Genomic DNA, 27,117 nt, shown 5'->3' on the forward strand with positions numbered 1-27,117 from the left:
GTTAAAATAATTTATTGTTTTTATTTGTTCAATTTATATATTGTTTTTTCTTCAGTAAGGTCAGTGTGCCATAGATGGCTCCCCTATTTTCTCATTCTCAGCATTAACAGACTTGTAAGGTAGAGTAGGCTGAGAAAGTGCAGCTGGCCAAATGTCAGCCAGTGTGTTTCATACCCAAGTGTGGTTTGAACTAAGGGCTTCTAAGTCCTAGTCCAATAGTCTAACTCTTATTCCATACTACCTGATATAGAGTTGGTTGGCAAATATAGCAGTGTACAAAATCCTGAAAATCATGCCTAAGTGCCAGAACTATCAGATGACCTGTAGATATCTCGCAGTCCATTATTCTGTTTTGTCAGCCAGAGATCTTAGGTATCTTACTTCCATATCTTAGTAGTCTGAAGGCATTCTACACCTATTACATTATTTTTGTTCTTAAGAGAGATCTGAGATAAGAAAAGAATCTCTATGCTAGCTTCTCAGGCCTTTATTTAGTTAGTTTTTAATTACTACTTCAGCTTAATCAAGAGGGGGAAATTATTCTCATATATAGCAGGTCTATTTCTTTTTGAAGAAAGCTAGGTCCCTGGTCACCAACATCTTCCTCTTTGGATAGAAACTAATTTTGTTAGCCCTCATCTAATCCGTTACATTTGCCAGACACCATTCAAAGCACATTGCTGCTACTAGAGCAAATGAAAGAGAAAATGTATCTTAAGTGCCCATCTGCTCACTGTCACTAAGAGCCAGAAGAAGACTCGTAGTTCTCATGAAGAACATGGCATCAAGAAGAAGGTAACGGACCCCATTCATAGGTCGGAGAAGAAGCATTTAGTGCTAAAGTTTTATTCCTTCACCATTATTTTTCTTTTTTGTATCATGCCTGTTTGTCAGCTTCTTAGAATAAAAAAAAAGGTTGGTGTTAAATAACACCATAAGGATTAGGAGCATAAGTAAGTGCCGGTCAAGGGATTAAAAGACATTTCAAATGTGATATTTTGACAATTGTTATTCTGCTGCAAATTCTAGTACTGTTTAGCTTGTTAAACACATAGACTAGACAGATTATTTATATTCTGTTGTCATATTTGCACAGTGTCTTACTGCTCATTTCTGGAAGAAGAAAGTTTCTGTAAAAGTTGTCACATATTGTGTGGTGACCACTCCCCTGCCACTCATTTCTAAATGTGCTCATGTAAGCTAAATAAAAAGTTGGGGAAGAATTGAAGTTAAGGCCTGGGAGCCAGTAGAACGTGGGTTCAGAAACTCATTGCCTTACTGAAAAGTTGGCATATATAGTATTGCTCTTACATTATTGTGACAGTTGTGATTAAATTGCTCAGAAGTGTGGAATTATGTATAAATTGTGCAAGTGTTCTGAAAATACTGACAATTTACTTGGAGCAGTGTACAGTCTTGTGTTTATGCAGTTCAAAGTTTTATTTACTGATTAAATTCCAAACTAGTTATTGTTTGAAACAAATAGCTAGACAGAAACAAGAAAGATTTTGAAACTTTAATAAGTTCCTCTTGTTTGCTTGCTATACAAATGGACTGTATTTTGTTATATGTTTTATATGGTTTTGTCTGATGCACCATACATATACTGTACTTTGTCTTGTGTGCTATCAAGTCGCATCCAACTTACAATGGCCTTAATAGGGTTTTCATGATCAGTGAAATGTTTAAGGAGTGGTTTTATCAGTGCCACCCCCCAGTGAGCTTCCATGGCTGAGCAGCTATTGAAACCCACTTTCCTGAGGCCTAGTCCATCACTTTCTCCGCTACACCACACTGCTCTTACATGCATAGTATCAAAAATGTGTTGAATCGCCTTTATTAGCACAGTTCCGGTTACAGTTTATTTTCACTAACAGCTTTCAGTACTGGTGCAGTTAAACCACAGCATTTATGGATTCAGTTCATATCCTAACTGAAAACTGAAATGGCTGGGTATTAAAAGTTGAAGTGTGGAAATCTTTAATGGGAATGCTCATGTGTGCTTGATTTATTCTTTTAAACAGATGGACAGTGGTGGGAGGTGTAATTCTTTCAGCACATAAACCATTAGCTGGTGTTACTGCTTGTGTGGGTGGTGCAAGTCGTATATCAGCATACCATAATAGTGTACTTCTTTCAGAGCTAGACATCCTTCCCCTGATTAACATTATTTTTTTTAAAAAAAGAATCTGCATCTACATTTGTGAATATGTCATTTTAAAACAACAACTGTGGTCTGTCCCATGAATAAGACTGGAAATAATTGTGTATCCTTTTCAAACTTTTCATTGTTCTGTAAATTTAGGATTGTTGTGGGTTTTTGTGACTTATTTTCCCAATCTAATTTTGTTTACCTTGAAGATACAGTGTTTAATAATATTAAGGTACACAAAAGTAGAACAAGCAGCATTATGATTTTGAGAGGTTTATATTTATGCTTGTACAGTATTTTGTATTTTATGTACAGTATTTTTCTGAAGCTTTATAAAAAAGAATCTTAACTGATACTTGTGTGTGAATGTGTGCGCGCATTCACCCAATTGTATTTATGCTGCTTCCAGTTCACTTTTCTCCCCAGAGGCACCTGTCGTCTGCCACATACCCATCAAGAATAATTGCACCATCTGGAATACTTTTATGTACCTGTGACTGGGGTTGAATATCTCTAGGGAGCAAGGTTCAGGCAGAATATGAATGTGACCCCTGGAGCCATGTCAAGTGACTGCTGTACCTTCTACTTACTAAAGGATGGACACCTTAGGCTTTATTTGTTTCAAGTCTTATGCAATTCACTGTAAGATTGAGTAGATGTCACCAGTGTTATTTTGTTTACTACTTTGGGTGGAAAAGTACTTCAGCTTTTCCTTACCTAATAACTTCAACAAACTTACCATATATAACTATGGGCAACTTAATGATACAACTCATATAAATGCATGCTTTATTGCCAATTTCTTTGTGTCTATATTTTTACTCTTGCTCATCTCTAGAGTAGCTTAATTAGCAGCTGTTTTTATCATTGAGTTGGAGAATTTTACAAATTGTTCTTTCTTTGTCGCCCCTTCCTTGGCACTCTGTTTTTATCTAATCTCTGTTAATAGACATCTCGTTTGCATTTTTGTTCAGCCAAAATGAATATGATTGAGGTGATTGAATTTACTTTCCAACTTTATAATGCTGAGCCTCTAGTTTAACTATTGATTCCATCTCAATTAGTTACATAATTTAAATTGTGTGCTGTCAAATCAATGCTGGCTTATGGTGACCCTTTTCAGTGTTTTCTAGATAGTGAATACTTAGAAGCAGTTTACCATTCCCTTCTTTGAGTGACATCGTGGGATGGTGCAGCTTTCCCAAGGCCACACAGACTGGCTGTTTTAGGATTGACAATTGGGAGTTGAACTCTGATCCTCTGGTTCTGCAGCCTGATACCTGACTCACTGAGTTATCCAATGAGCAATGAGTCATATACTTCACATATTCTGCTTAGCTACTTAATCATGAACAGAAGTGCATTTATTTTGTGGCAGAAGTGCATTTATTTTGTTTGCATGTATATAAATCCTTTTCTATATCCTATATGTATTGGACCCCTTCCCCTTAACTTAATTTCTCCTGTAGAAGAGTTAATAAGGTACAAACATGTCAAGTGTTAATGTTATAGTTATGAGAGAGATTTTGAAACTCAACATAGGCTAAGTGCTAAAACTCAAACTCAATGTGAACCTTTTTAATAAGAAGAACCATACATTACAATGATGGATTGATTTTCTAAAACTACATCATGTAAAATGTTTTCTGCTACTGATCAATGCAGAAATGTTAATTTGCTGCATATGACACCTTCCTAATTTTTGAAATATTTATTCTCTATTTTGTTATATTATGGTAATGTTATAATGAACCCAGTGTTGGCTGTTGTTGGAAAACAACTGGCTGATAGTTGAAAAACTAGGAAGGAAAGAATGCTGTTTGCATGCCTTGGAACCTAGATATTTGTTGATGATATGTTAGCTCTAATGAATTTTGAAGAAGCTGGTGCCCAGAAAATCCTGATGTATTTGTCCATAGGGGGAATATGAAGCCAATAGGACCAAATTAAATATTTGCCTGGTGTGCTTTGCCCCACACGTTTGAACATGCAAGGATGAGAAAGTAAATGTAGTCCAAAAATATTTTTAGCACACAACTTCCAGAATTGTCCAGGAATTCCCCTCACAGAATTATGGGAATTTATGGCACCTCACATATGCCTATAGACGCCTACATTTCACTCTTCTGGCATGGGCCCTATCTTCCAGCCTGTCTTGAGACTACTTGCTGTATAAAAAGAAAATGGCTGTTTTACGTCCCTGGGGGTGGGCTACATTTTTGTGTGCGGTGTAGTCTTGCTGCCCATTGGGCTCTGTTTCAGCATGCAGTGTTCTGCCAGATATCACACAACCTTCTGCAAGCAGTCAATTCAAGCACTGGCAAGACTGATCCACTCCTTCCCTAGTAGTCTGCTAGGTGAGGAAGAGAGAACACTGGGTGGCACTAAAATTGTAGTAGGAAGCTGGAGAGAGTGGCAGAAAGAGAGAAAATGGGTTGGCTCAGATATGTTTTACTCTTTCCTTGTCCACCACCGGCTTCAGTTTTACTTGCTACCTACATTTAGCCCCTGTGCAATTTCCCCAAGAAAAGGTAAACCACTCCTGAACTGAACCATGCTTTAGCTGGGCAGGAGCAAGCCAGAATAATCTCATTCTCAATTACTTAATGGTCCTCTATGTTGGGTGTATTATTAAAAAAATAATAATTTGAAGGAGCCCAAAATACTGTTTTGATTTCTTCTTCTTTTTTTTAACAGAGGCTTTGTATCTGATAGCAGGAATGACCTGCAGATGAGAGGTCTGGTGGTTCTGCTGATCTCTAAGGCAGCAGGGCCCAGCCTTACAACAAAGAGCTCCCTCCAGAATGACATGGTCAGTGGAATATATCCCAGGTAAGGATTTAGTTAATGGCCAAAAGCAAAAGAAGAGTTGCATCTCTTTTCTTTTAAGTTTTTGTCTTTATTGAAGCATTAAAATACTAGATCTACATAGAGAGTATATGACTGTGACTAACATTCAGAATCAGTTTGTTTCCATCTTTGGATGATGTGTTCTTTAAATTCATATAGTAGATTTTGTATATGATAATTCTTTGTGATTCTCATCCATGCTCACAAAAATTCTGCTGGCAATGAATTTATTTTAAATTGTCTTTTTACTCTACTCTTCAGCTAGAAGTGTTGCAAAGATAATAAGCCAGTCCATGTCCTCAGGCTTACACTCTGAAAGACAGGGCACAAAGGCGAAATATCTTGAGAGCGAGAAAAGCTAACTCAGACAATAGCTTTTAGTTACAAGATACAGAGAAGATGGACCTGCTGTTGCGTACTGTTCGTGATTAGAAAACAGGCCTTGACAGGCTTCAAGCCTTCTTCCCTGATCATTGGTTCGTCCCAAGGTATTTAGTGTCAAAGGACTCTGTTAGGAGTTCTTGGAGACAGGGAAGATGATAGTTCAACTTGCTAGGTCCTAATGCAAGCATTTTACAGTAAGACAGCAATGCTGAAAAAATATGTCTCCCATGAGTAAAACCATAGTAGAAAGTTTTTTTCTTTTGCATCAATAATTTACGTATATCAAAATAGACACATCCAGTTACAAGCTGATTAGGCAACTATGCACATAACAGTTTTCCATTATTTGACCTGACAGTGATAAATACATTTCTAATGCACTTTCTGTATTGTGGTATAGTATGCAAGCATCTCTTGCCTAGAAAAGAGAAGCTTGACTCCAAACCCAGCTCTGATAGGTGAAAGTTGCTAAAAGTGAAAAACTACTGGAATATATCCTGTTTTAACTGGGAGCTTTCAGAGACAAAGAAGACCAGTGAACTGGCTTCATTCTTGAAATACGTTTTGCTTTCTTCCTTTTAAAGTGTAAATGCTGTGGGCCACCATCTTATATTTAATTGACAAAGAGTTCAAACTGTATACCTCTTGACAATTAAAGTATATCTGATCTTTGTCAAATGCTTCTGAGGATGCGCTTTTGCAAAGCAATCACCTGGTCCAGATTTGTTGTTGTTTAGTCGTTAAATCATGTCCGACTCTTCATGACCCCATGGGCCAGAGCATGCCAGGCCCTCCTGTCTTCCGCTGCCTCCTGGAGTTTGGTTAAATTCATGTTGGTAGCTTCCATGACACTGTCAAACCATCTTGTCCTCTGTCGTCCCCTTCTCCTCTTGCCTTCACACTTTCCCAGCATCAGGGTCTTTTCTAGAGAGATTTCTCTTCTCATGAGATGCCTCAGCTTTGGGATTTTTCTTTTCAGTGAGCACTCAGAGTTGATTTCGTTTAGAATGGATAGGCTTGTTCTCTTTGAAATCCAGGGGACTCTCAAGAGTCTCCCCCAGCACCACAGTTCAAAAGCATTAATTCTCTTTGGTAGAATCCACAGAAACTAGGCAGCAGGAAGTAGGCCAATGCTCTACGAGTAGACTACAGACAGAAATAAAGTAGCCATATGGCCCATCTGTAGAAACATGGTTCTGGATTATATATTACATTTACTGTAAAAAGCCATGAACAGGGCAAATCTAGAGAACTAGTGTATTTGCCCTAGAGAAGTCTTCATCAACTGAATATGGTATAAAATTTGACAATTGACATAGGGCCAGTACGTGAAACAGATTGGGGCAGATGTGATGCCTATTGTTCTTAAAAGCAGACTGCTAGCAAAGGAAGGTAGAGTTTATAACTTTGGCATGAGACAAAGGTGTCATGGTATCTTCAGTCTTCCTTTTTAGACAAAAACTTGAACCCCTATAGATCTGTAAATTGCTTTGGGTCAGCAGCATTGGCTCATTTATTATTTTGTAGCTAAAAAAAGCCAGAAGATAGCAATATTGATGTCAACAAAATAGTTCAAATTTAGATATTGGGTTACCCTTTTTGCATGCACATGCATGTATACACAGAAAATGGTGTGATCTGGTATAACACAAAAAAACCTGATTGCATCTTAGAAGTTTGTCATTGTGTGTCCATTATGATGCACCCGATGGAGAGAAGAAATAACATACAGTATTACAGTACATATTAATATGCTAGTGACTCAGTACAATTATAATGAGAAACTTTGTGTATTCTCACTTATTTGTCTTAGATGCCACAAAAGGGGAAAGCCATTGATTTAAATGCTTTTAAAGACAATAAATATTCTTGTCTAGAGAAGTAAATAAAAGGCTACACCCAATAGGAAATTATAGTTTCATTCTTGTCTAATGTTTTTAAAAGTACAACTAAGATGTGCATTTTGGTTCTCTTTAACTGTAGTCTTAGAACTCATCTGTAGCTCCCTTGCAGCTTGATTTCAGTACAGAGCTTCACACAGCTTCTGATTCAGTTATATATGTTTGTGGCAGCACTCTGGAAAGCAGTGTAGCTGCCTAACTGTATGTGTAGCCTTTGATTGTCAGTAGTTCAAGACATTTGTTTGGGAAAGTGGAATAGAAAGAGATTAAGTCCCTTTATTCCATTCCACAAAAGTGATGGACATGATTTCAGTGGTATGACGTACATGCCTTGGCTGCTGTATCAGGGTTTGTAATGTCAGAAGCTACAAGCAAGGTATTATTCTATTTATTTATTTAAAATATTTTTACCCCACCTTTCTTCTGTGGGAGGGATTTCCGAAGTTTGTAAGCAGCAACAGAGATGACCTTATCCTGTGTACCCACCAAACACAACTGTGAAGGTGGTGGCACTGAGAGAAAGGCCTCTCCTGATGATCTTTACCGTCGAGCAGGTTCAATAAGCCAAATACAGTCCTTGAGATAGCTTCAGCCTAAACTATTTAGGACTTTATAGGTTAGAAGCAGCACTTTAAGTTGTGCCCAGAAATGGATTGGCAGCTTGGAAGTTAAATTCAGCTCAAAGAGCAATCCTTTCTTCCATTGCATTTTGTTTTTCCTACTGTAGTTACAAATCTTTTTCTGTCTTCTATCAAAAGAACAGTTATGGTTGTCATTGTAGTAAAGTTTTACTCCAGTGTGTGACAGGGAGTGGTGAAGAGGAAGGCTGTATAGCTTGAACTTTGCTACTAGTAATCCAAAGTAGGGAGGAATTACAGATGTAAACTTCATGGCTAATGCAAATGCAGCAGTTTCCTATAAGTCGGGTAGGAGTCTTGTGCAGTTTCCTGCAAATCACGAGGAGCAGACTTGCGCTACTTTTCACTGACTATTCTTTTGATGACTAGCAGCAACAAGATTAAATTTTGAATAAAATTCAGTGTGAGAGGAGATCTTTTACCCAAACTGTCTTTCTATGGGCACTTTTCCATTAAAAAAAAAACCCTGAGAGTTTCATGCAGCAGTTGATGATCTACATTTTGGCTGTATTTATCTTTTGTGTGCAGAAGATCTAGTTTTCTGTTCCTGGTGTCTTCAAGTAAACTGCACTTTGTCAAGTAGGGCTGAGATATTGGAGAACTGCTGCCAGTGAAGCAGACAGTTCTACATGGACTGACTCTGTGTTCTTGTGTATATGTGCATGTGTTTGCATATGCATATATGTTTTCATAATTTTTGTGGAGGAGTAAAGTGAACTTTTCTCCATATTGTATAAAGTACAGTGTAGGTGTTCTTTATGGTTTTTAGTACAATTTTTTTCATGAAAGAACCTCCTGTGTGAAGGAGTTCCAAAGTTTGTACCTTTTTGGCTTCAGGATCATTGCATGCAGTGGTAGAAAATGGTTCTCCAGACATTTTAGAACTGCAAACTTCATTAGGCCTAACAAGCATTGCCCAATGGTAATGGATGGTGGGACTTTCAGCCCAACAAAAGCAAAGCAAAAAAGCTAAGTGGGCTGCTTATACACCGCCCCACAGCACTTCAAGCACTCTCTGGGTGGTTTACAAGTTAATTATGCAGGTTACACATTGCCCCCCCCCCCCAGCGAGCAGGGTACTCATTTTACCAACCTCGGAAGGATAGAAGGCTGAGTCAACCTTGAGCCGGCTACCTGCGATTAAACCCCAGGTCGTGAGCACAGTTTTGGCTGCAGTACAGCAGTTTAACCACTGCGCCACGAGGAACAACTTCTAGAAGGCAACACATTTGACATTCCTGATCTAATGTAACAACCACAATAATAACAATGACAATAACAATAAAAATGTGCCATCAAGTCAATTCTGATTTATGGTGACCCTTTTCAGGGTTTTCCAGGTAGGGAATACTCAGAAGTGGTTTACTATCCCCTTCTTCTAGAGGTGCCTAGGGACGGTGCAGCTTGCCCAAGGCCATATAGGCTGACTCTACTCATGGGAAACACGATGAGGAATTGAACTCCCAACTTCTGACTCCACGGCCAGATACCTAAACCACTGAACTACCCAGCCAGCTAGCTTTAGACATTTGCTAACAGTACTTTATGAGCTTTTATTCGCTTTTTATATTCCTGCATTTCTAAGACAATTCTAAATGGAGTAATTTATTTATTTATTTAGACTAAACGACTAAACAACAACAACAAAACCCACCCATCTAGAACATGTCTACTCTGGGCAGTTTACACAAAAATAAACTATGAGAATATAAATGTATTACAGCCCAAATTAACAACAGAATCCAAGATGGAAAAGAGAAAACAGGAAAAGAGAAATAGGCTAGGTAATGGCTGTAGGAACGGCTTGCCTGTATAGCCATGTCTTCAAATTGGTCTTAAATGCCAATAATAAAAATGTCAATCTGAATCCAGAATAATTTTTTATCCAATTCATTTTAACTTATTTCTTTTCAAAATTCTCTAGACTTTGTCAGAGTTGTGGGTATGCATGACTTTAGAGATTTATGGTTGAATGCTCCTCCACCTTAGCAAAATGTTTATTCTTCTTTCATGAGTCAAATGGTAGTTGTGTTATTAGAATAGTTTTTCTAGATTTTTATCAGCATGTTTCCAAATCCATACTTCTGCTTATTATCAAAACTCATGACATTGTGGGGAAGTGTCAGAATCAAATAGCTACCTACTGTGTTTCAACAGTGGCTGTGGGAGTGTGTAGAAAGAAGGTAATTAAAATACGTATCATTTTGCCAAAATTAAAGCCAAGCAAATCAAAGTTTGTTTTCAGCAATTACTCAAGCTGTATATTTTTAAATAAAGCTACTTGATTTGGAACAATTTATTTTAGGATTACTTCAGATTTGGGGTTTAAATCCTTTAGGAGGATTGTAGGGAATGGGTGGGTGAGTTATAGGAAGTAAGGTAACGAGCTAGAAAGAAGCATAAAGATATGATTTTGACTTCTGAATATCTTGTCAGACATACCCTTTTCACTTCTTAACTCTGGGAGCCAAAACACTACCCCATTTTTCTTGTGCCAGCAAGTAGGCCTCAAACTTTTAGAAATGTAAATATTATTGGAACATGGAGAAAGAGTGGTTTCAAATGCAGGATTCCAGCATAACTGATGATGAAAAAAACCATATTTTTAACCAAAGTATAGAAGCACAGTAGTTGTAAAATTGTATGTAATAATTCTGGGACTGCCTCTGGGGGCGAGATGGGGTATTATGGCTGTAGGCAATATTTTGATGACTATGCCTGACTTACAGTAGAACTGAAGATGCAAAATGAAATAAGTACTAATACAAGTTCTTGAAATATATAACTATTTCTATGAAGAAGTTAGTGCTGCTCTCAAAAAACAAGGTGATTTATTGAAAAATATAAGCCAGGTGAATACAATATTTATTTGTCTAATTTCTCCCCACTTTTCTCCCTATAAGCAGCTTGCAAAGAATTTATGAGGTGACTTAGAAATAATTTAAAAACACAGATGTCACAGCTATTATGAATATAAACCATCACACTGTTAAAATCAATTAAACATATTGACTATTAGAAAGTAATACTTAAAATCCCTTTAAAACAATATAAAAAACACATGTAAAAAAATTAAAAAGATGACCCTCCCTTAAAATCCTTTCTGCATCAGCAGTTGGCATGTTAGAAGATTGAGACTAGACCTTTCTCAGCTGCATGTATTGTAGTGATATACTGTATCTTATTTATAGAATTGTTAATTAGTCTTTGACTTCCAGTTTTAGTAGTGACAGGTCATAACAATGAATTCTAGCCAGTGCTGCTGCACATTAGGACTCTGTCTCAGGCATCCTTTCTTGTGAAATCTGCTGGCCTCATCCATGCCTTCAGCAGTGTTGGCTTTTAACTAAGATGTATGCTGTCAGTAGCCTACATCTTGAGGCACAACTAATTGCTAGTGGCAGAAATATTTAACTTTTTTACAGTATCCTGTGGATTTTGAGAATAAATTTAATTATGGTGGTGATCCTCAAAAAAACGCTTCACTGGGAACATGCTGTGGAAAAGTGTGCCTGTCTGATACTTAGTAACTACCATGTTGCCCCGAAAATAAGACAGGGTCTTATATTAATTTTGCTCCAGAAATGCAGTAGGGCTTATTTTCAGGAGATGTTTTATTTTTTTAATGTACACTAATCTACTTTTATTCAAATACAGTCATTTCATCTTCTTCTGGTTGCTGCACAATGGTGGAGGCTGGGGTTTCACTTAACTAGGGCTTATTTTTCAGGTAGGGCTTACATTACGAGCATCCTGAAAAATACTAGGGCTTATTTTCAGGTTAGGTCTTATTTCTGGGGAAAGAGGGTCGGTAGTAAACAACAAAAGTAAGATGAGACAAAACCAGTAATAGTTTTCCTCCTGCAAGAAATAGTAGCTTTCTTCAGTGTGTGGTGTGTATTGCTATTTACTCAGAACTGCAGTAGAGGAAGTAAGAGGGGTTGAATTGCCTCCCCACATACCCCAACCAGGGTTCCACATGGTTGGCATTTTAAATGTGTGAATATGTTTAATATATCACTCTTATTTGGCCCTGAATCCTGCAAGGTCTGGAGATGTAATAACTTCTCAGTAGCAGCAATACTTAGTAATGGAGTTGGTAGCCAGAATGACCCACCTTATCCACATTCAGTAGTCTTAGATACACTCAAGGGATCACAGGGTGTGCTCATAGATGGATACCCACAGGATTTTTTCCTTAGGGAATGTGACAAAGCTATGATGGGATATATGGGTGTAACACCTGCATTCTTTGTTGCCTAGAATGACGTTTCATGATATTTAGAAGTTTATCCTGGGAACAGATAGCAAAATGAGAATGCTGTATCCACAAAAGACCTCATCAATGTTAGCAACATCTTCAATAATAATAATAATAATAATAATAATAATAATAATAATAATAATAATAATTTATTGTCATTGTAAGTATATACACATACAACGAAATTCACAAACACCCAGACACCAGACACATGCACACACATAAAATTCCCCAAACACTCCCCACCCAGATGCCCCTCCTATTTTTATTTTAATCTTATTTATTATTTTAGGGGGCACGGGGGCAGGGTTGTTTGGGTTCCAAAACATTGCAACATTGTCCTTCATGTCCTCTGGAGAAGAGGTCCCCAATCCCCAGTCTGTGGGCTGGTGCCGGTCTGTGGCTGGAGCCTGACTGGGTCACGGAGACAGACCTCCTGCCCCTGTACTAACCCCTGCACAGCTGATTTGTGCATGTTTGCATGCTTGTTCGTGCATGCGCACGAGCGGGGGGGTGCCCCGCCTTCCCCAGCCGGTCCACAGGGTGAAAAAGATTGGGGACCCCTGCCCTGGAGGACATGGTAGGACTTTCTGAGTCTGAAAGCAACTTTTAAAAATCTAAAAGTTGATAAGAAGATAACTCTGATTTTAATTAGAAAGCTATTTCAAACATTCAAATCTCTACTCCCTAAAAGCATCTAAACGGTTAGGTTAAGTAGGGATTTTTGAGATATGATGGGTCAGTATCATGATTTTGTTTTTGGGGTGGGGACCTAGAGACCACCTTGGCAGCCTTGAAGACCATACATAAGCAATGGGCTAAATGCACTCTGTAAGCTTCACATCACCCATTTTTGATCTAAATTCTGAAATCCTTTCCATCATTATTTCATCTTTATAAAGGTTGTTGGCCATGGTGAAGAAAGTTTAGTAGTTCCCACCTAGCATCTGCTCTCAAAGCAACATACAAATGATCCCATGTATATTCAGATCAGAAAGCTCAGTGAATTGTGCTGCACTAAGAGGAAATGGGTACAGTCCCTTTTTAAGCTAGACTCTCAAATGTACCACAGAGTGCTGTCCTCTGAAGATGCCGGCCACAGAGACTGACGAAACGTTAGGAAGAACAACCTTCAGAACATGGCCAAAGAGCCCGAAAAACCCACAACAACCAATGCTGGGTTACTTCGCAGGATTGGCATAACTCACCCACACCCTTTCTCTTGTAACATTGGTATAATAAAGAGAAAGCATTGGCAGGGAAATGTTTAAAATGTTTGCAGGATTGGTGGTGATGGGGTAGTTAGTGGAAACATCAGGAAATAAAAAAGTCCTATATTTCCTGTTCCATTTTTTAAAAGAAACCAACTGTCCAATAACAGGTACAGGAAAACTGTTGGGCAGGGGGAGAGTTGAGGAAGTAACAATTACTTCTTATGAAGAGTTTCAAGTGAACAAGGAAATTCCTCCAGATATTATCCAAAATTTTGTATGATTTTGTCCATTGACTAACAATGCTGAGCTGCTTACAAAATGAATGGGAAGAATAGTGCCTGCATATTTTGCCTCTTATCATAGCTTCTGCAAAGGTAAAAATACTTGCTAAAGAAAAGAAAAGCAGGTACAGTGGTGCCCCGCATAACGGGCGCCCCATTTAACGACGAATCTGCATAGCGAAGAAGATTCTGCGATCGCAAAAGCGATCGCATTGCGATGTTTTAGATAGAGAAAAATCGTTTTGCAATGATCGGTAAGCTGTTTCGCTTACCGATTTTTGTATAGCGATGTTTTTTCTAACAGCTGATCGGCGGTTCCAAAATGGCCACCTGGTAAAAAAAAATGGCCACCCGCTGTGTTTTCGCGCCCTTTCCTCGCTTACCAGGCGGCGAAAATGGTGGCCGTATGGAGGATTTTCGCTGAACTGTGAGTTTTTTGCCCATAGGAACGCATTAAACGTGTTTTAATGCATTCCTATGGGCTTTTTTGTTTCGTATAGCGACGATTCCACATAGCGATAATTTTTCCGGAATGGATTATCGTCACTATGCGAGGCACCACTGTAGTTGGATATTTTGTCTCACTTGGGTGAAGGGCATCCTCTCTAGAAAAACAAGTTCCTTAGTTCAGTGAATGTCTTACCTGACAGCTCCAGAGAGCTGATGCACAGAAAAACCTGATGGACAATGCTCTTGTGGTCATGAAGTACTTTGCTTGAGGATATCTTAGAATGCAGTTGTCTTCTGCCAATGGTTGGCATCTGGCATTTTTCTTCCATGCCATTAGAGGATTTTTAAAAAAAACCACACAAATTAATGTGTTAAACTGAATCATGAATCATTCACACTCAGTACATTCAGTTGCTGAATCAAATGCAGACAGGCCAGAAGTATATTTCTGCATCCTGAGCATGTCTGTTGTTTTAAACCCTGCTTGCCACTTTCTCAGCCTGGATACTTACTCAACTAGCGACAAAAGTTATTAGCCTGAAAACAAAACAAAACAAAACAAAAACCCCACAAAAAAACCCAGCCCATTGCTACTCCACTGAAAAAGGACAAAGATTGTACTCCCATCTATAGCCATTCTGTCGTATGGATGAGGACAGCCCAAAAGGTTGCTTTGTTGAGTGTATATAGAAGGGGTGCATCACTCCTCCTCGTGTGCCAGCTTTCTTGATTACCTGCATGGATATCCTTATAGCCCTTGGTTGCCCAGTGAGTGGTGAAAATCTGTTTGAAACTGCACTTACTTGTGGATTGCCTTTTAAAAATCATTTATAATTTTTACAGATGCATTTCTGTTAAAGCATACATAATAAACAAGATAGTTTGTATTTCTGAGATGAATAGAAATAATTAAGGTTGGTTTTTTAAACTTGTTTTCTTCCTAATGAAGTTCAGACAATGTCACCACTGATAAAGGTGTCCTTGTACTGATGAAACATTTTGCAAATGTTAAAACATAAACCAGCATCCCAGACAGTAGACCAGAATGTGTCTTAATAATGGAAATTAGGTGTCTCCACCACTCCAAAATGCATCTGTTTAATGTGATCATGTTGCAGAGGCAGCAGCCGCAGTTGTGTGGCTCAGAAGGATTTTTTTAAAAAAATCTCTTCCATGCTGCTGATTATAGCAGCACACCTGGTGAATGGAGCAAGGGCTCAGAGGCAGGTTGCCATCTCTTTTAACTGTTTAGCACCATTGCATGTACATAGCAAGACCCATCTGCTTCATGGTTATATTTTTCCAAACGCACAGGAAACAAGCATACTGATAAGTTAAAATACTGTGGGGCAAGAAGGAGGTGAGATCGAAGAAATCTCTAAAGCAAGCTCAAATATTAGAGTGCTTGAATTGTCATGAAATAAGTTGGGGGGCACTCTTGTTTTCTCTCCCCCCAACACTCCTACGCAGTTTTGTGCTTCACCTATTTATTGATGAATACTTGTTCCCTCATAACCATGCCATATGACATAAATGTTATCATTTACTGACAAATTTGTACTGAAGCACATAACCCTTTTGAGAGACTTTCTTGTTCTCCTGCTGAAGGCTGGATATCATTGCAGCTTTCTTGAAATTTGTGTACTTTCCTAATTTATGAAATCAAGAAAAGACAAAACAGGCATCTGCTAAAACCCTGTTACTTAGCATAGTAAGTCACACTAGAGTAGGCCCATTGAATCAGTGTGGATTTGGTAAGTCTATTTTCCCCCGTAAGTTCCATTGACTCAAATAGGCCTACTTTAGTTGCAGCTTACTACACTAAAGTAAGTTGCAACTAGGATAGGCTTATTTGAATCAATGGTAACTCACTAAATTCATATTGATTCAATGGGTGTACTCTGGTGTGATCTGCTACACTAAGCAACAGAATTTCAGTCACTGAATAATTCCAATACTGTGTTATTTTCCATACAATATCTAATACTACAATTTGAAGAACAAAGGGTTTGTTACATGTTAAAAAATAGCCAAACTGAGATTCTGGAATCATTTAAAAATCATGCAGCTCAGGATGGGTATCTCCAGAGGTCTGAGAACCACATCATCTACTCTTGGACATGGAAAAGCTGTTATCATGACCCGCCCTCTCCCCCAATATTTTCAAAAATGGAGAAAGGTGGAAAAGCTCCTTTGCAGCTTCTCAAGTGGCCAAATGAATTTCCCTAAAAAATTGGGTGGGATGAGAGTCAGCTCCAAGGGATGCTGGGAGGTCCAAAACATGGCAAAATTACTGAAATGTCCCTTATTGGTTACAGGGGAACTTTTTGAGCCACCAAAATAATTGTTAAGAAAGTTTTTAAAATTTTCAGGAAAATGTGGTGGGACTGAAGGGACACATGTGGGCTCTGGGGGCTATGTGTTGGCTGTAGCTAAAATGCTTGCCTCTGTGTATTAACATATTTATCAAACAAGCTGGCTCATAATGAATAGGGCATTATTTTTCTAGCCTGAGATTGGCTAAGCTTCAATAATAAATGTTTGGTTTTTTTAAAACAAATGGATAAAGCAATTTTTAAAAATGTTTTTCCCATCAATGTATATGAGTCATAGAATATCAATTGAATTTCCTTTAAATTGAGGAGAAAACAAGTATTTTGAAAAAAGCTTCCATTTGTATTTGAATATGCATTGTAGCACATGCATTGTTAGAACAGAATTGATTTTAATTGAATGGATACAACTATATACTTTTAAAGCTATGTAGAAATATTTCAGGGAAACACTTGGACAGATGAGCATCTGTTCACAGGTTTGGTGGTGTCTCTACATAATTGGCAATGCATATTAATAGGAATCTGTTTACCTTCATTCATTTTGTCTTTTAAAATCTCACTACAAATATGCTTTCAGTGCAGTTTTCAAGACTATAATCACCTCAGATATTGAAAACCATGGCAGCCTCTTCCTTCCTTCCTTCCTTCCTTCCTTCCTTCCTTCCTTTCATCCACCTATCCATCCATCCGACTTCAAGAAATGTCTTATTTATGATATCCCAAGTTTTTGCAAGTCATGTTTGAGCTAAAATCTATGCGACAATACAGCTACTTGATCATCTTAAGTTTGTTTCAAATTTCCTTTAATGTATATGTGCAATATAGAATTTGCTCCAGATTGTGAAAACGGTAGTAACTGCTTTGAGTTTTGTCATTTGTTCAATCAGTTGATTGTATAATTTGCTCTTAGCTGTGGTTCGAGGGCAGGATTTTTTTTGTCTTCATGTGCTATTAATGTCCATCCAACTTATGATGACCTTCTGAATTAATGACTTCCAGAAGGTATTGTTATTAACAGTCATACTTAAGTCTTGCAGTATAGGGACTGTGGCTTCCTTTACATGTTAAGTCTTCCTCTTTATCCACTGTCTAGTTACCTTTTCTCATGAATCTTATATTCTCATGATAGGGCCACTAATTAGCCTTATATAGTAATTTTAGCTTTTGATGAGAGTTCAGGCTTGATTTGATCATAGTTGGGTTTTTTTTAATCATAATGTTTAAAAAGTACTCCAAGTCTTCCATAATTGTAGCAGGTGCTTCTTGCCACCACTGCCACCTAGACATCTGGAAGTAACCTGAAATCCAAGTGACACACTTCTCCAAAAGTTTGTGGCTTAGTGGCAGAATCAGAATAGAAAAAAGGATTCAGCTGAAAGTGAAATCACAAGCTGAAACAGGGGAGCGAGGGTCTGTAGTTGTTCAAATTATTGCTAGCAGGTGACTAATGTGGACAGCTCAAGGTCTAACCTGAGACCATTTTGTTAACAGCTAGGGCATATTTTGAGCATGCAGACTCTGTGGCTTGAACATCAAGTCCATGTCTCCCATCTCCCCATGTCCTTTTAATAAAATCTTACCTGGTGTTGATCTGGAGACCTCAAATGCTTTTACTTTGGGAACACTTAAAAATGGCTATTTCACTAATGCAGGATTTTGTGTCTTCCCATTATTTCCTCTTGTTGGATAGTGTTGGATAATAACTTCAAAAATAATAAATCTAAGAGGCCAGTGATCTACTGTTTCTATAACACCATGTACAACATGATTTTATTCATGACCATAATGGTTTTAACCTTGTGTGCTAATTTAAATATGCTTGTTGAGATAGAATCTGAAATGAGACACAAATGAAGGAAAAAATTGCTAATACTGGCACGGTATATCTAATGAGCACTGTGTAATAAACCATAACCTCTTCAACAATTCTGTGGAAAACAGTGTGATTATTTTGGATGGATAGCTCCTTGTATATGGCTCATTACCATCTGGCATAATCTGTATTGATATAGTCTGTAATCGTGAACTATTTGACATGCTGCTTTTAATAAATGTGACTTGCCTGCACAGGATTTGTATATAGGAAACAGTAACAAGAAGATTATAGACTGTCACATGTGAGTGAGAAGCAAAATGAGTCTATTTAAGATGTGGTCCCCAATTCGGTTTGCTTTGTGTATAGCAAAGGGCCACCTACACAGATCCTCCCGCGCAGAACAGATGGTCAGCTTTTTCAGTTCTGACTGGGAAGATCAGATTTTTGAAAGCATGTTTCTTCTTCGTGGCCTCTGTGAATACACACATATGGGTTTAGTCTGCGCCTGCGCTGACATTCTCGGAGCATTCCAGAGCTAAAAGTAACAATTTTATGGTATGATCCCCCATGAGGCACAAGCTCCTCCCACCCAAGATTCCCCTCAGTTCCTTTTTTCCGCCGTGCTGTAAAGTTCTACAGAGCATAGAGCTATTTCCACAGGGGTTTTTCCTCTTAGCTTATTGATCAATTCCCTCTAAATTGGATTCTTTCCCTTCTCAATTATCTAATCTATGATCCCCTGTGAGTTGTTTTCTTTTTTGCTTGCCAGCTACTTGGCTTACCCCCCTCCCCCACGCACACACTTCAACTGTTTGCTTCTTTCTCCTTTCCCGCCTTTTTCGGCCTACTCATTTTGACTCTCAGGCACATTAATGATTTTCTGCCTGAGTAAGCTACATCTTACCCAGATAGGTGCAGGCCGCAGTAGGGGACCCGACAATGCCAAGGAGTCCTTAAAATCTAAGTCCACATCAACAGAGGAATCCTCGCCGGAGGCTAGCGAATTTGCCTCTGAGGAGACGACGTGCCAGCTCTACCTGCACAGACTTCGGGATCACCTAATAGCCTCTGCTCCAACTGGCCATTTAGTGACTGCGCTACCGTCCAGTCCGGCCGTGGCCCTTTTTAGCCCTACATGAGGGCGGGCATTTGGCGTTCCTGAGTTGGAGCTTAAGTCTCTCTATCTCATGAGGAGAAGAGAGTGAAAAGGAGGCATGTCTCACCACACCCTCTCTCTGAGCAACCATGAGAGAGACTGGTGAATCATCAATGGATGATTGTTTCAAGGGGCTTGTTCATACAACTGATTTGACCCCGCAGGAGTTAGGGCTCTGTTGCCCTGTCCCTTGGAGAAGAAGGGCCTCCTGTTGCCCCGGTCACCTTCCCTGACTGTCAGTGATTCCTCCTGACATGGGAAGCGCCTCTGTGTGTGAGTGCCGCACACCAACCCTCCTTCGTGCGCCTGCTCATGTAGCTGCGACTTCTGGAGGGAACTGCACGCCAAGGCTGCAGATGTGCCTGAGACATAAGGTAAGGCCTGGGTTTCCCTTTGGGGATACAATGGGCCCCTTCAGCTCCTGCTGCTAGCCCTGCATGTCAGTGCTTTGCCTGTCTGGGGTAAAGCCCTTGGGTGTTTGGTTTATTGGGCCTGATTTATCAGAGGCCTTGTTCACGTGGCTGCTATTTCCAAAACCAAGTGCCGAGGCGAAAGCTTTCTGGCAGCATTTGACAGCCCTAGTTTGCCTCTGGAAGGGGGGGCTGCAACTCCCACCACTAGCCCTGCTAGTCGGTGATATTCCTGCCTGGGGTAGCACCTGCAGGTGGCTGTTAATTTCGCACAAAACAGCCCTCTTTATCAATGGGCTGGCTCACAAAGTAGCCTGCGGCCCTGTCTCAGCTGCCAGTGCCCGCATAGGCTCATAGGGAAAGGACTCACAAGGGTCCACCCGAGAACCCTGCCGCTGTCAGGTAAGTCTGGAGAATTTTCCTCAGGTAGGTCCTGTCACGCTGACAAGGTTGCGTAGGACCAGTCCCTTTTGTTTGGGATAGGAGCTATGAGCTCTTGGCCACCATCACCATCCCGCTCTACCTGGCATCGTTCTGACCCATGGGCTATGGAGTGCTTTATGCCTCCACTTAGGCTTCACAGGTGTAGTGCTCCCTCGAACTCGGTAGCACAATGTTCGCAGCTTTGACCGAACCTGCTGTTAATCCATTCGGCCTTCTCCGTTCTATAACTGTTGAGCCTGTGCTTGGTCAGGCTCGTGCTAGGTCAGTCTTCTCCCCTGTTCATCAGGAGGGTTTTCCTTATTCAGGATTGGGACTTACATGAGTCACAGGGGGGGTGGAAGTGTTTCCAACCAATCTTCCTATACCCCTCTTGGTTGTCGCAGATGGTCGCACTCTTTTACTGTTAACAGATGAGGAGTTCTTTAATTGGCGTTGTTACTTATTTTGGGGTGCCATGTAGCCATTTACTCCTCTGCCATGAGGGATTATCACCACTTATGGAGTTTGGTGGTGCCAACCCTGTGGGTAGGCCTCCCACATCACTAGGAGGCACTGTTGCAGGTGCATCACGAGTGCACTGCTGCTCAATATGCCTGAAAACCAGTGTCTAAGCAACTGACAGGTTAGGACCTGCCATTTGTTGGTGTATGGCTTTTTAGCCAGAAAAAAAAAAAAAGTTGTTATTCTTTATAACCTGCTCAGGCTCTAGAAGGCGACACAGTCATTGCGCTGTGACATCTGCAAGAGCCTGAAGATGTTCCCATCCGCCTACAGCATTCCGGGAACATTAAAAGCCTCAACCCCAAAGTTACCAGCCGCCGCCCCTAGACATGTGGGAGGCAGTGCCTTGACCGGCAGAACTGCAGATAGGACTGCAAAACTGAGCGGTCTTTTTACTTCTCTGTTGTTGACTAATCAATCTGTTTGACTCATTTCTATTATAGCTACCAGCTTTGCCACGATCTTCGATTTATGTTGAATCCATTAGGATCGACCTCAACATAGAGAAGATTTTTGTTCTTGTTTTTTCTCTACCATATCTACACTTCGGCAGGAAAAGATGCTTTCCAAATTCCAATCCATCTCGTGTCGAGGCCCATTATGATCAAGCACGACCGGTCCCGGCTTCGAATTGACTATCTGCCAATTCTGGGCATAAGCTCGGATCTCACTCCTTGACCAAATCTCCATCCAATATGATGTGATCCATTATCATCCTCTGTCACCTTCAGTGTGCTTCTTTTCATTTGCACAGGTCACTTCTCGGTTCACCGCATCCCGTCGATTGGGAATGTAGGAACCGCCTTTTCCAGACCCGGCCATCACTTAGCTGAGCACTTACACTTCAATCACTTCTGCTCCATGTGGCCAACTATCAATCACGATAGGCGCCTACCTAGAGCAATTATGGTCTAAGATTCTACCTCACTTGGAATCCATTAAAACAGCTTAGAAATTCTCACTCTGAGACCATGACTCTAGCAAAGCAACACAGGATTGCTGCTAGACACGCAAAGAGCTTCAGCTGCTGTTGCATTCTTAGTATCTATAGAAGGCTCGCCTAGTCAGGATCCACTGGCTTATCAAGAAGGCAAAGGACAGAATTGAATGTCTTCCATTACATGGTACCAGTCTCTTCAGTCTTAGACTGGTGACACTAGAAAATTTTTTTACACAGAATAGGAAAACAGCTAAATTATATACGGGCCAACAGCCCTTTCGTCCTTCTTTCGGTTCTACCCATAGTCCATTCAACTATATCTGGAGTTTCAGCCTCCCAGACATTTCGGTTCATAAAAATTGTCACCACATCTCTCAAGGTTACATTATATAATTGTCTTTGTTCCTCTTTGAGTAATGTTAGACTTACTCTTTTGTCTATATCCTCCAGGAAGAGATCTCTGCCTCCTGAACAAACATGCCATATTCCAAGTTCCTACATCTGGCTTATGCAATGGCTTCTACTTCTGTGCTATTATATACATAGAAAGGACAGAGGCATCCGTCCCGTCCTTGGTCTCAGAAATCTTTTCATGTGTATTCTACCGTAGGTTTCAGATTCCACCCTCAACACTATTATCTAATCAGTAATTCCTAAGGTTTCACTACCATTTGATTTTTCAACATCTGTAAGGTCTTTCAGATGGTACAGGGCATCAGTTTGATAATAACCTTCCCCTGCAAAATATGGACATCTACCTGTACTGGTACTATGGCGTATATTTTTCTTTTAAAAAAAAAAAAAATACTAGCAAACATCTCCCCAGATTTATGACCTCCACGGCTTCAGTGCTAAAGCAATACAGACTCAGCCTCGAACCACTCCAATAGTGGTATCTTTTGCTGTTTGACCAAGTAGAGGATCCCTAATCCAAGTAACTGCAAGTTCGGTTCTGTCACTGTTGGGAAGTACCGACCTTCGATGTATTCACTGGGGTCCTTACGCCGACTACAGGTTTTATTGCTCCTGTGCAGGTGCGGATGGAAACACTGTCAGGGACATTTTCATATGGCAGTGGACAGGGAATCTGCCATAACTCTTCCCTCCGATACCTTTTATTCTATGGATTTTCCATCACCATAATTCCTAATCAAACATGATCCAAATACCTCTTTGATGACCAAGGTAGTTCTAGTTCGCCTGTCTCAGATCGATATAGACAGGCACATGTGAGTTCCCTCTGGTGACTTACCTCCTATCTTTGGAGGGAAGGATGGTCTACCATCCGCATCTATTGGCCATGAACTTGCCAACCTGGAAAATACTCCCACTTTGGCATCAGTGCTCGATCGAGCTCGAAAACCATAAACTCGATGTTGATTTGTAAATAAATGAAATCTTTATTAAATATAATGAAACAAAGAACTACCTTACCAACTTTCTTTGAAACTGTTGCCTACTTGGCTTTCTATTTATGCTTTAAAATATTATATATCTGCTACTGCTGCCCATTAACCAGATGATTCTGGTACGTAGGACTTTTGTCTCATTCTAGGGTCAAACATCTTTTCACAGGACTCAGTACCACCTGTCCTCCATGTAAACGCATTGTTCCTCAATGGTCTATAGATCATTCTAAATTCACTCATGTGCCCGCCATTCGAGCCCATTTTCTCTTCAAATGCGAAATTACTTACTTTGAACAGCCTTCCTAGTGGCTGTCATATCTGCCAAGGGAACATGGGAAATAGCTGGATTGTGATTCGATCCACCTTTTATTCAATTTTCCTGATAAAGTGACTTCCTACCTTAATGTCTCATTTTTGACCTATTCGACTAGTTTTCATGTTTATCTGTGCTTCATCTTACCATCATTCTTCAGATCACTATCATCTCCTCTAGAGCACATGCTCCACAATAATTATGTAAGACGCTCACCAGCATTTTGTCTGGACACTGCCAGAGCTTCTAAACAGATGACAGGCTCTTTTTACGCTTTCATTCTTTTAATTTCGAAAGTCCAGTTTCATCCTATCCATCTCTAGATCGATGGTCCACACTGTATCTATGGCTTACCAGTGGTCAGACGAGTCACCGTCTAATCAGCTTTAGCCTCGCTCCATGGAGTGCTGTCTACCTTGGCTGCATCCAGAGTAGAATCGAGATTCTTGACATTACCGTGCAGCAATATGATCCATGCCATCTACCTTTGTGGGGCACTACTGGCTACATGTAGGTACACGCAGTAACACTGGATTTGGCAGAAATGTGTTGGCATCCTTCCTACCGTGATGTCCCACCTGCCAATAAGTAAGCTTGCCAGTCACCCATATGTGTGTATTCACAGAGGCCACGAAGAAGAAAGAAAGGTTACTTACCTGTAACCATGGTTCTTCGAGTGGACCTCTGTGAATTCACACTACCCACCCATCCTCCCCTCTGTCGTCACGGGTATCTTATTGTTGTATAACTCTCGTGCCCGGCGGACAAATTGCAGGAACTGAGGGGAATCTTGGGTGGGAGGAGCTTGTGCCTCATGGGGGATCATACCATAAAATTGTTACTTTTAGCTCTGGAATGCTCCGAGAATGTCAGCGCAGGCGCAGACTAAACCCATATGTGTGAATTCACAGAGGTCCACTCGAAGAACCATGGTTACAGGTAAGTAACCTTTCTATACATGTGTGTGTATGTGTGCACACATGGAAGAATAGAGGGAAAGTAAAAACAGGCAACTATCACCTTTTGTATATCAATTGTGCAGTGACTAGGTGGAATGAGTGAGGTTCTGCAGGGGAAAAACCAAGTGAGAATGGGATGCAGCCAGGTTGATTGGTGAGTTGGCTACAATTGGTATTACACCTCTGTTTCAAAAGTAATCAGGTAGTAATGCGGACTGGGATTATTTTTTTAAAAAAAGCAAACCCCAATTGCCAATAAAATGGACACATGCGATATTAAAATAATGTATTGTTTCCAATAATGAACTATGAAATGATTTTAAAAAGAGGAGCATGATTCAGTCTCCTGCATGCAGAAGTGAACATGAACCAGTCTGCCTCCACGCATAGTTCTGCATGTGTAAAGGAGGCGTTTATGAAGGAGGAACAGTTTATAATTTCAAAGCTATAAACAATAAAATTAACACATTCATTGATTTCTGAATGTTCAAGCACAAAGGGTTGGATTAGAGTCCTGTGTAAGTGATCTTATTTTTTAAACTGCAAATTTGTTTTTAAAAATGAAAATCATTAGTATCAAATTGGAGATTTGTGATTAAAATCCCCACAATTTTAACTGTTTTGATCAAATAGCTCAAAGCTGTGTGGATTCTGTGTTTATACTTTTATTTATTATTGGTACACTACACTGATTGTTGTGCCATTTTGTTACACTGTAATGTGGTTTCCAGAATACATGCTGACATATCCACAACACTTGATCATCATTATTATGAATGCCCATTGATTGTTATGTAATGTGATAGTGAGATAGGACAGTGCCCTTCAAATGCAAGGGTAAAGCCTGTATTGAGAGATGATTCAAGCATAACTGAACACCTATCTGTCACAGTTCATTTTCAAAGAGATTCCATCCCTCCTCAGTTTGCATTTGTACTTACTGGCCTTACTTAATGAATGCTGTTTTCCTCATCTGATTGTAGGAGTGCATGCTACTGGGTTTTATTGTTCTATACCTTCAGAATTAAGCAAAGCAAAGCAAAGCAAAAAACAAAAAACAAAAAAACAGCAAAGTGTGCTGCTTATATACGGCCCCATAGCGCTTCAAGCACTCTCTGGGCGGTTTACAAGTTAATTATGCAGGCTACACGTTCCCCCCCCCCCCAGCAAGCTCGATACTAATTTTACTGACCTCGGCAGGATAGAAGGCTGAGTCAACCTTGAGCCGGCTACCTGGGATTGAATCCCGGGTTGTGAGCCCAGTTTTAGCTGCAGTACAGCAGTTTAACCACTGCTCCACGAGGTCAAAGTGAAGTTTTCCTATCAAGAATAAATCCTATGCAAAACCAACTAAGCATATGTGAACATGCAGGCATTTTGTGGGTTTTGATGTATTATTTCAAAAAAATAACTTAGAGCATCGGAAATTATATATCAGGTATAGTTGGAAATTATATATCAGGTACAGCAAAATATTTTTATACTGGACGTGTTAAAAATAAGGTGGACATAGTCCCTCTCAAGTGTTGTATCCCAAGGAATTGAGCCGAATTAGTCCCCAGTTTACTAGCGAGACAGAGGCAGTGAAACAAGTGAGACAGAGACTAGAGTTAAAAAGGCAGAAAACAGAGCAAATCTGATGAAACACAAGCTAGAGCTCATTTAAAGGCCTGCTCTCTGGCAGTGGTGTCAGTGAAGTAACTCTTCTTCTCTGCTGCCATTGTCTCTGTCCAGAGCTTTCCAGCAGGGCTGTTTGAGTGGTCAAGGGCTTAGTACATGCTAACCCACAATAAGAAGGTGCTGATTACTCAGCAGTCTCCTATGCTGACTTTGCACAGCAATTTTACAGACAGAGTTGTTTAGTTCTGCTCTGACTTGGATGCAGTACGGTAGAACCCCTCTATCCGCGGGATCGGGATCTGCTGGTTTATTTATTAGCTGCCTGAAAATACTAAGTAAAAAAAATTGGAAGTGTGTTTATACGTATTTCCAGGGTGTATTTACGAGAACTGGCCACTTGAGGAAGTCAGAGACCATGCAGTGTATAGCATTTGATACTTGCATGTTTTTTTTGGCATCTGCGGGTGGCAGACTTAGAACTGATCCCCCCCCCATACTGCAGTCCTACTATATTTGATACAGATCCCATGGACATATCTTCAGCTCATATGTTTTGTGTTAATGGACAGGTTTTACTCTGCAGCCCAAGGGACAGATTCCTTGCAGAGGAGAAGGCTACCATGACATGCTCATTTAAAGCAGAAAACCCCTTCAAAGAGATTTGTTCTCTTTGAAGTCCAGGGGACTCTCAAGAGTCTCCTCCAGCACCATAGCACAGCACAGGTTACTGGTTGCCTTGTCTATAATAATAATAATTACATGCCATCAACTCTGACTAATGGCAACCCTTTCCAGGGTTTTCTAGGAGAGTACTCAGAAGTGGTTTCCTGTTTCCTTCTTCTGAGGGCACCCTGGGACTGTGCAGCTGGCCTGAGGCTACACAGGCTGGCTTTTTTTGTGACAGGCACAGAGGGGCATTAAACTTGCAGCCTCTGGCTCTGCAGCGAGGTACATAAGTGACTGAGCTATCCAGCCATCTGCCTTGTCTTTACCATGTTAAAATAGGTAGTACAGATGGAGTGTCCCTCAGCACAAAGGGAGAGATAGCAGAACTATTCAGAAACTGGGAGGAATACTCA

The 27,117-nt window shown here is 40.1% G+C and overlaps 1 protein-coding gene across 1 annotated transcript in view; it reads left to right on the forward strand.

Moving 5' to 3' along the window:
• Nucleotides 1-27,117, forward strand: part of PDSS2 (decaprenyl diphosphate synthase subunit 2) — a 106,119-nt gene that overhangs the window by 16,257 nt on the left and 62,745 nt on the right. Inside the window, exon 2 of the mRNA XM_020800294.3 lies at nt 4,850-4,984. Within this exon, the coding sequence (XP_020655953.3) occupies nt 4,850-4,984 (135 nt within the window). The remainder of the gene's footprint in view (nt 1-4,849; nt 4,985-27,117) is intronic.

The sequence above is a fragment of the Pogona vitticeps genome, chromosome 1 (genome assembly GCF_051106095.1).
Source record: "Pogona vitticeps strain Pit_001003342236 chromosome 1, PviZW2.1, whole genome shotgun sequence".
Taxonomy (NCBI): domain Eukaryota; kingdom Metazoa; phylum Chordata; class Lepidosauria; order Squamata; family Agamidae; genus Pogona; species Pogona vitticeps.